General features: G+C 34.1%; 1 protein-coding gene across 1 annotated transcript; it reads right to left on the bottom strand.

Annotated features, from left to right (window-relative positions):
* Positions 1 to 2,929: 2,929 nt before the first annotated feature.
* LOC128223304 (uncharacterized) lies at positions 2,930 to 10,284 on the bottom strand. The gene is made up of 8 exons (XM_052932584.1): positions 10,276 to 10,284; positions 9,833 to 10,012; positions 9,099 to 9,565; positions 8,905 to 8,965; positions 8,340 to 8,754; positions 8,020 to 8,204; positions 6,398 to 7,760; positions 2,930 to 5,606 (listed from the first exon to the last, which is right to left on the bottom strand). Exons 1-7 carry the CDS (start codon positions 10,282 to 10,284, stop codon positions 6,441 to 6,443), a joined length of 2,637 nt encoding a protein of 878 aa, XP_052788544.1. The 3' UTR covers positions 2,930 to 5,606; positions 6,398 to 6,440.
* Positions 10,285 to 10,877: the final 593 nt, after the last annotated feature.

Here is a 10,877-nt window from a genome sequence, read left to right on the forward strand (position 1 = left end):
TGCTAATTCATTAAAACAGAATCAATTACTAGTAAAGATAAATCAGTTTGTGAGCTTGTTCCAGCCTCCACTTGAACTGGAGGTTCACATGCTTTACTGATTGAAAGAAGCACGCGAGCAGCCGCACACTTCACGGATCAAGCCCTACGCCTTGTGAGTCGCCCTGTCGCCACTAGCGGGGATGGTGTTGAAGCTGTAGATCCAAGGTTAATTAATGGTGCCCAGTCTGGATTTTCTCGTTTGTACAGTTGTCAGTTCTGCCCTGTAGGTAAGAAATGTATAAAATAAAATATTGTTCTGCTAAAATGATGACCATATGAAACAAATTATATAATTCCTTTAACATATAAAAAATATAATGTTCAAGCCTAACAGGTGAATCTTTGACAGTTAAAAGACATATGCCATCGAAATTTTAGTCAACATTTAGGTGTGAAGAACTTTGAGTATGAATATCCTAAGTCATGTAAAAGCATCACTATATGTCATAATCTACGTACAAATAACTCTCGAGTATTAGAATTGGCATACATATTGAAATTAACATAGTAATATCATCGAAAGGTAGGAAGGCCAATTATGAAGTACATAACGAATGAAATTGAGTACGAATAATTTTGTTGCAGGAATATTGTTAATCTGAATCGATTGAATAAAAAGGAAAACAACAAATTTAGAATAATATCAAACATAATTAAGTTCAATTATTGTATATTACCTGAAATAAAATGATCGGAGCACATGATGAGCTCTAATGTTGCTTAGGTTTATACCTGTGAAATCTTGACCGAGTCACGCAAACCACGATCATCGCTTTTCCGTTGATAATTTTCGAGTTCTGACATCTTGGTGAAAAATAATTTCCGGTAACCCGAAAAACTTACTGTCGTCTGAGTTATTATGACATTTAAACACACTGCATGAATTTACCATTTTCAAATGAGTTCTGACTTCTTTCGTTTGGAGGTCAACAATGGCTGCGCTTATTAGTCTGTCCCCCCAAGATGTCGGCTATCGATTTGATTACGAAACGTGCAACCTCTCTATCTTACTAATAGTGTTATGATTGTTTGCTTTATTTTGTACCACCCAGCTTGGAACAAAAAGGTTTTATTTTTACAAAATTTAAGCTATATATCTTTTCAGCCGCTTTGCTAACTAGACTCTTATACAAATTTTAATATCAATATAAGTTCAAACCGATCAGTTTGTACTTGCAAATATATAGCATGACATGTTTCCCTTCCGAGTGTGTACATATACGCACATATGTGTGACTTTAAAAGCGCTGACAATGTTAAACCAGAGCCAAACTCACAATATCATTTAGTTGATGGCAGCAGAAAAAGAATTCTTAAAATCAAACAGAAACAATACTTAATTGCTTTGCCTTGAACATTTGAAAGTTTCGACGTTGGATATCAGTCAAAAGAATGATATAAAAACATTTTTTACTGTTAAAACTTTTCCTTTCTTAAGTTACTACAACTATAACATTTAACTTTTTGGTTTTCTCTTAAATGTGTGAATGCTATCTTTCTACATACAATTTGAGCACAAGGAAAACGTAAACCCGAATCAACCCAAATTTACGGTTTAAGAGTTAATCCCCTTTCTTTTCATTTTAGGCGAAATGTACATGGAGGCGTTGAAACTCAAAATGGAACTAAGAACACTTTTATTTATTAATTTATTGACTTATAACTCCTGGGTATCAAGTCTACTTAATTATCGTTTTATGAAGCCATTATCCTATTTGTGCAATTGTCCCCAAATCCACTGTAAAATATCATAAAATAGTGTTCTGTTCTGTTCTACATTTGTATATTACTCTAAAATACCAATAACGTCAACACTGGCGCCAAAACGTCATTAGTCCTTTTGCATACTTTTGGATATTTTCTATTTCAATCAATAAAAAAATCCCATTTGATAAATCTATCCTCGAATTATTCCATGCTTCCAAAATGTTTATGGTTGAATTGTGTTTTATTTTCCAGCACATTACAATACAAATCTGGTTAACATTCCTTGAGGGCGTGCGTTGTCTCATGATGAAATTCAACAAAACATGTTGCTTTCTAAGTGTCTAGGTTTACGATTAATAGCTAAATTATATTGCATCGCTCCCGTCCACGGCAATTGAAATCAATCCAAGCAAAACGATTGCATGTTATCTTAACGTAAGTCTTTATCCAAAAGATTCCGGGCTGCGCTAGCATTATATTTTACAACCTTGACAATGTGCAAAAATATAGGAAAAACACTGTAGACAAAGTGCAGGAGTGACAAAAATAAAATACGTATTTGGCTGAGCATGAGTTGCAGTCAAAGTTCCCAATCTTAAATATGTAATTAAATATTGATACCCAATGAATTTGCAATCTGACTAAGAACTGCGTGATTGCATTATTTTATCCATTGAAAGCTTGTGATAAGAGAGCTTTCTAAGATGCAAGTCCCTTTACCTCAATTCTTACTCTTTCAATTCAATAAGACTGATGTTGAGATGCAATTTCAATGATGGAATTCACAACTGACGGACTTCGACAACAACTGATAGGAAATTTCTCTTTTTAAATGCTGTTTCTTATGAGACCTGATAGGAAATTCCTCTTTGCAAAAGATGTTTCTTATGTCACCTGATAGGAAATTTCTCTTTGCAAATGATGTTTCTTATGTCACCTGATAGGTAATTTCTCTTTGAAAAAGATGTTTCTTATGTCACCTGATAGGAAATTTCTCTTTGTAAATGATGTTTCCTATGTCACCTTCACCGATAGGTAATTTCTCTTTGTAAAAGATGTTTCTTATGAGACCTGATAGGAAATTTCTCTTTGTAAATGATGTTTCCTATGTCACCTTCACCGATAGGTAATTTCTCTTTGTAAAAGATGTTTCTTATGTCACGTATTATAGAATCAACAACGATTTTTTTTCTTTTATTAAAACAAACATTCCATGTGCATACAAACTTCTGAGATTAGCGACTTAAGCTGTTTGAATATTTGACAAGAACATGCATTTGTTCATTTAAGAGAAAAAACTAACAGTTAGTTCATCAATGTTCCTAATCTAACTTATCTCTCAAACATTGTTTTAACGCATCACTTAAAATGAATACAACTGCATAGGCTGTCGCCGTCACAAGACGAATTTGTTCAAATATGTTCGCAGCTGTTAGAAAGAAATAAACAATACAATGTTTCAATGTGCTAAGTTCCAAGCTAAACGTTTTTTAAGTAGTCAATGCAAATATATTTATATATACATTATATGGGTTGTCAAGAGCACTTCTAGAACAAATTATTTTGTTGTTGCTTTTTATATGTTTTTAATCAGATCTATAAAATATTACAACATATTTTGAACAAACTTATGTATGGCTTTTTTGACCTGTTCATGTTTATTCAAAACTATTATACAGCGTTTGCCTTCTGTTAAATACGTTCAAAAACATATTAGTAGAAATAAGAAAACTCCAATAACACAAAGAAGGCGAATACTATGTGGAATTAAGTACTCATGAAACTAGCAGTCATTAAAATAAAATAAACATGATACAGTCATTCATACAAAACGCTGGTTGTCATTATTGTGTTTTTCACATGATGTCGAACCAAGGTGTTTTAGCGATCAAAAATGTGTTTTTATTTAAACTTTATCAAGTTTGGCTAAACTAACCCTGATCCTGCTTGTTATGGCAAATATCTTGTTATGAAAGGGAATTTTGTATTGTGAATACAGCCTCCATTTTGAATGGCACAATAAAATTTCAAAACTTCTCCAAATCAGATTAACCAAATGCCTTGAAACTTTAATGATATCTTAATTTTGGACATTTGACAAAAAGTTATTGCATTTCTCATTAAAAATGAATAGTTCAAATGCTCTAACATTTTGATTTTGCGTAGACAAAGCCATAATAAAATGAACCTCTCTCTATAAAATCTGATTTTCAGAATTCATCAAAACTATTGTTACGGTGTCAGTAGCGAGATATTGCCTACAAATCTCATTTAACCTTTTTTATAAAAAGACAAATTCAGAGGGACCTTGGTTTTACAGTAATGTGAAACTCACAAGATGGTTATATAGCTTAATCATAATACACAAATTACGGATTTCGAATTACTAACAAAGCAAATATTCATTGACACACACATATGGTTATATACTTGTGCTATATACTTTTAAATAAAGGTATATGGATAAAAGAAATTGCAAACACATTTTAATTAGAAGGATTAATATAAATCATTACCAAAACATGCAAAATGATGTTTGAATGATGAATAAACTGTAGAGTAAATATGCATGTGAGGGGGACACCTTTGGGGTAATCAGCACCATATCCTTTCGTTTATCATCTAAACATGCAAAATGATGCCATCCAATACTACATATATTAATCTTCACCAGAATGTCTGAAAATGAAATCACACAAAATGAAGATACCCAACACAAAACAGGCTATATCTTTGAAAATAAAACATAAAATGAGTCAAAGAAGTGTTCAAACTTTTGAAGTCGTACACGAATGTTTCCTTATCTTAAGCTATCAAGTTTAAATGTTTAAATACCTGTACAAAAATCACTACAAAATAAGTTTTTTGTGTACAACAGCACTGCAATGATACACAGAATGATTTCAATAACAAATGATCAATATTTGTAAAAAACCAAACCCATATTACAATATGTTTACATCTTTCGCTTAACATTATTCCTCTTACTTCATTTGTATATAGAATATGTAAAAAACAACTTAAAAATAGCATCAGGATAATACATAGATGTTGCACTATTTGAACAAAATAGTGATCGAAGCATCTGTTTAAAAAATGTATTCCTTAATAAAAACAGAAATGAAAACTACGATCTTATTTGCAGAGTTGAATGAAATGTAAGTAATGATATGCCTAAGTAAAGAAGACATGAATATTTCAATCAATCATAATACTGTTATAAAATGTATGGACTCGTTGTTAGAGAAATAACAACATATATGATTACTTCTAACTGTAGTTATATAATTAAACAGTATAAACAGAAACAATATATATATTAGTGTGTTTTGTTCAAAGCAAAGTATTTTTTAAAAGTCTGTGGCGACGAAGTTTTTTGCTTATATAAGACAATTTCTTTTATTTGCTATGTTTTCGCCTAATAAACTTGAAAGACATATTTAAAAAATCATCCTTAGTTTTTATAGTTCGTTATCGTACTTAACTATTTTGGTATCATAAAATAACAATAAAACAAATAACGACAATAAGAATTGTTCATATAAAGCAGATAAGAATAACAAAACATAAATCACTGCAAATTTGGACTTTTGGTCCCTTTTATCCGTCAACACTAAATCATTCACAGAATGTGATATATAACAAATTAACGAGGCAAACTACATGTTCCCCTTAAATTTGTGCTCTTTAACAAAAAATGAGGAAAAAAAAACACTACAATCTGATTTATAGAATTAAGTATCAAATGCAGACACCCGGACCATCTACTACGTATTCTGTCTTCAATAACCATTTCTCTGTTTTCCTTTGCTGACTTTACCACCACCCGGTAAATGTTGTCTTTGACTGAGCCACACTCTGAAATGAGCGTAAAGCACATATCATAACTAGTCTTATCAATGACGTGTATTCATAAAACAAGTATACTACTGTTTGCAAATGAATTTAGAATTTAACGGTTTTGGATCAATGAATAATCGTGGGTTTATACTCCGTCAATATACACTAAGTAAATTCCGAACCAATTGCAACATATTTTGCCTGACATGTCTTTATACATAACAGAAAGCCAACTACCACCGTCACCGATTGAGTGGATTCGCTTACGTATCAACGTGAAACTTACAACTCAGGGGTGGAATTACCCGCAAAAGATCCATACGCGTTCAGTTGTTTGTGTTAGTTTCTCTTAAACTGGCCAATTAAATTGGAATATGAAAATAGATTATGGCGGTACAATTTGGCCATCTTTAAGTTGCAAAAAGGCAATATGATTATTTATGATTGACACGAGTACGCTTTTCTAAGCTTATTAGAAAAAAATAGTCACTACACAAGTGTTAAAATAATCAATTAGGTTTTCTATGATTAGAAATATCATTTATTTGATTGTATTTGTATGACTTCTTCACAGATCCATTACAGTACCTTTTCCTCCCAGCTTTGGTGAAATATCGCACCTTGTTAAGCTTTAAAATTATATCTGCTATGATATAGAGTATAATAATAAACCATTGCACAAAGCAGGGGGAATCTATATAAACACAGTATACTCAAACGCATGTAATATGTTGTTGCATAGTTTCGAGCATTTATTAGCACAAGTAAAATTGTTGCCACTTTACATGCTATATGTGTTGAATACTCACCTTTAGACATATATTGTATATTTTGGTTGACCCAGGTACAGATTTATTTCATGACTTCCGATGCTTTGAGTTTCTTCATTACCCCTAAATTGCGCATGCTTGTTTGTACCTCTTGCATACACGCCTTGGCATCTGACATAATCAGCGTTGTCTTTCTTGATTCGTTCAATGTGTGGATTCTCTCAAGGAATCCGTCCTTCTTCAGAAGCTTTTCATTTTCAATCAACAGTTCAATATGTTGAGTCATTAGCAAAGGGTTCGGCCTTAATGCATTTGCGCTCAGTCGTTCATTAAACTCGTTCACTATAGTCATACGACATTCAATGTAACCGATCATGTCATCAAGCTCTTTAACCATTTTCTCGATAATCTGCTCTTGAGTCAGCAACTTGCCTGCAGCCTCTTGATACTTTTTTTGCATTTCACCGAAGTTTCTCTCTACCTCGACAGTGGCGTAGTCAAATGTGTACGGTGCGTTAGAATGCTTGTCCCAATGGCATTTGTTTGGACAAACCGTGCAGGTACCATTTCTGTCCATAACTGTGCAATCTTTCTTACTGCCGTCATCTGGAATGCCACAAATTTCGTGGCAAGTAAAATAACAGTTGGTGCAATTGGTAGCATGTTTACCCGCTGGCAGTTCCCTTCTCTTTTGCTGAGTCTGAACAACTACGTATGTAAAATTCGCATTCTCTTTCAAAATTGACTTGTTTTTATCCATTATTGCAATCTCTTCTTTCAATTGGTTGACTTTAAGAAGGGCAGCTTCAAGCTGTGGTTGTAAATTATTCATGGTTTGTTCAAGCCTAAATCTTACGTCAAGGACATCATTTGTCAGTTGAAGACTTTTCGGTTTTCCTTTCTCTAGATGAGAAAAGAAGTGCTGAAAGCTTTTGATCCATATATCCCAAAACAATGGCGCAAAGCTTAAGTGGCTTGCATTACTCGCAAATAGGCAAGAGTTATTGAAGGTAAAATACTCTCCAAATGAAAGGTTGGTTTCCTTCAGGGCTGGAAGAACTGGGGGATCAATTCCGTCTGCAAATGTTATAAAGGAGCAAATGTTGCCTTCAACGTCGTTTCCGAAAAGCGACATAATCAACTGAAAAATGTAGCTTTGGACAGCCGTTAAACGATAATCAGACGCCTTTATCAGAAAGCAAATTGCATCTATATCACAGACTCCCTTTGGGACTTTTGCAGAAAAGAATTGTCGAATTTGTTTAACTATCTCCTGATCTCTTTTAATCCCTCTGATGTCTCCAAGCCCTGGGGTATCAATTATATTCAAGCAGTAGGGCACTCTGCTACCCTTCTCCGGGAAAATGGTATACCGAGTTATCCATTCTGTTTGCGAAAGTGCCTATTAAATATAATCATAAGTATGTGGAAACATATTGATTACAGTATGTATCTATCATAAACATTCTTTTAGATGGTATCATGGAATATCTCAAAGTGGTAATCATCATAATTGTCAGTTATTTCACTCATTTTTTTTGTTGTTAATGAAATATTCAGACCTAGACATATAGCTGCTTCAATAGATGAAATTGTAACATATATGTTTAACATTTAAAACCAACTATGAACTTTGTGAATAAAATACCAAATGTATTCACCTGGTTAGTTTCCCTCTGCTTTTTTTCTTCATCAAAGTCAACGGTTGTGTATCGGAAAGGGTCATCCCAATTTACGCCAAGTGTATAGTTTACAAACCCGTCAACCATAGTGCTTTTTCCAGTTCCCAATGCTCCAAAAAGCATTATCGTTTTTTTTTCTTTTGTCGCAACTAATGGTGGCGATCCTATATAGAATAACCATAAACTCAAAATAAAATAAAATACATATTTTGTATTTGAATTAGGACTTCTTCTGCCATGTTAACCCGGATATCAAATCAATTAGGTTCGTTGTAATACAATAACCAGTGAATACTTGCCGAGCAAAAATTGTCTTGATTTGACTGTCTCATCTCGCGCCGTTCTGTTTTCAGCTACGGGTAAAGCATATGTTGTAGGGTTTTGGCCGTCCACTTTTCTAGAAAAATCAACTATTCGCGACGCTGGGGATGGAAATGTTATAATCAAGTCGCTTTCTGTACTGTATAATCCTTCCCCATGCTTGTGGACAACTCGGACTCTAAATACAAACTTCGCGTTGGACTTGATATTTTCTATTTTATCACTTGCGGTAGTGAACTCTTTGTTATAAAACTTCCATTTGCTGTGTTGATCGACATCTTTCATTGAAACTTGGTAGTAATTTCCATCCTGAAAGTTCGCTGGCGGATCCCACGATAAAACGATGAAATCCGAACCTGCCTCAATTAATACAGGCTTTCCCGGCCGGGTGTACTGAAACAAAAACATTTTTTGTATTAAATTAAGCCAGACAAGAATGAATGAGCTGATAACATGTTTTTGGTAACTGTTTGAATTTCACTTTGTGTTCAATAAAGGAAATTAAAGTATGCATTAATTTTGTGTCTATAAAAGTTGAATTACCTCATCTTTTTCTTTTGGCGAGGCTTGGGCTCGACAATATAGCGTCTGCTCGAGCTGGACGCTGAAAAGCATAAAATTATATTCTAATTTAGAATATGCGCATACTTTATATGCCTTTTTTGAAAATAGTTCAAATGTTACACGTACTTAAATCAATCGCCTTATAAAGGTAAATGACATGTATGAAACATTACCTAAGTTCTTCTTCTTCATTTTCTCTATCTACCTCAAGCTTCTCCAAGTCCATTACCACATTATGGGCTTGTGTTTTCCTCCTAACTTTGTGACTCTCCGTGCATTTCGAGCAAAGAAGTTTGCGGTCGCAGTCAAGGCAGAAGGCGCTGGCCTTTTCTTTTATGCCCCTGTATTCCTCACAAGTCGAACAAAACATCTGAGCAGTATTTTTAGGGGTTCTTTCTTTAGATGGTCCGCAATAAATGTCGCCCTCCAACTTTTCAATAGCATCGGTTGTATCATGTACCATGGTCATCGTCTGTTTTTGATGATTACAGGTGCATTCCTCGCAAAGGTACTCTTCACAATCTTTGCAATACTTCGTAGCTTTGAAGTAGCTTTTGGATTCCTTGCAAGGCTCACAAAATGGAATCTTTATTTCGTCGCATGGCGTACTTTGATCAGGTTCTTTCGACTCCATTTTCGGCTGTAAAATGAACACCTCATTAGTCAGGGGCTGTTAGCCTTTCTGGACGCATGGCAGGAGTTAAAAAACTTGGATTGATATTTCAACGTAGATTATACACAATTAGGAACGAAAATTAAACGTTTAGTTTAAAACTGTATTTATCAATTACAGCGATTGCGAAGACAGTTATATTAACTTATACTAAATCACCCTGGAAAGCACGATGTTGCGCGTGTGTGCGATCTTGTGTTGTGGGGGAAATCGGATTGTCCGGAGCAAACTCACCTTTCCGGCTTGGTGACCGCCAACCAAAGTCACATACGCCTTGGCCGGGAATCTCTCTCTCTCTCTCTCTCTCTCTCTCTCTCTCTCTCTCTCTCTCTCTCTCTCTCTCTCTCTCTCTGCCGTCTGGGTTCTGCCAATAACATTACATCGTGTGTTCTTTTCTATATTCAGTAACAACCCCTGTAAGACGTAATGATTAATCTTCTATGTATTCTAACCTGCGATTTCATTGAAGAATTCCCTCCCGTACCTCGTTAATATCAGTGAAAATAAATTATGTCAGTCGATTTCCCCACGCTTATGAAATAATACCGGCGTTGCCGACGATGCTCTATATGGGATAATGACTTTTAAGTAAAGCCATGGCCACCGTTTACTTGTTTATTTGATGTTTTATTTTATTTAAATATTCGTAACTGTTTAACGTATTTCATTCGAAATACCTCGGCCATTTTCCATCGAAAACAACATCCGATGAATATGGACGGATTACAATGTCAGAAATGTTTACATTTAACTACACTGCAAATATATCGTAGTAATTTCAAGTTAGCAGTTAAACGCGATGATATTAATCTTATAAATTTGTATTATTTTTGCAATAATACATTTCACTGGAAATCAACTTAAACTTTGTAATACAAAATACACGTTAAAACGCTACTATTATTTAAAATTTTACGAACTACATGTACTTCTACTGATGTGCCGGCATATATCCGAGGGTCTTTTCGATAAAAAATGGCCGAGGAGTTCCGAATGGACGTATTTTGGTATTGTATTGTTTGTTTGCCATACATCTACCGAACACTCACAAATATTAAATTAATCTTTCAGAAATTAATTCATGAATAAACCATATACGTTTCTAACTTACTTTTTAAAGCTGCATTCTCACAGATTGAACGTTTGACATCTTTTTTGTCTTCGAACGAGCCAATTTACGCAAAAGTGCATGTAAACCAGTAATATAAGACAGCTGATGAAACAATAAGATCGCAGATTTTCATATTTAAGTTCAAAAGTGGATGTTTTATGGATTTAA

This window comes from Mya arenaria, chromosome 17 (genome assembly GCF_026914265.1).
Source record: "Mya arenaria isolate MELC-2E11 chromosome 17, ASM2691426v1".
Classification (NCBI taxonomy): domain Eukaryota; kingdom Metazoa; phylum Mollusca; class Bivalvia; order Myida; family Myidae; genus Mya; species Mya arenaria.

Excerpts from the sequence above, each read along its gene's own strand:
- LOC128223304 (XM_052932584.1), bottom strand. Across the intron at positions 9,566-9,832 it reads GCGGTCACCAAGCCGGAAAG|CCGAAAATGGAGTCGAAAGA; the intron begins GTGAGTTTGCTC and ends TTCATTTTACAG. Across the intron at positions 8,755-8,904 it reads CGCCAAAAGAAAAAGATGAG|TACACCCGGCCGGGAAAGCC; the intron begins GTAATTCAACTT and ends TTTTTGTTTCAG.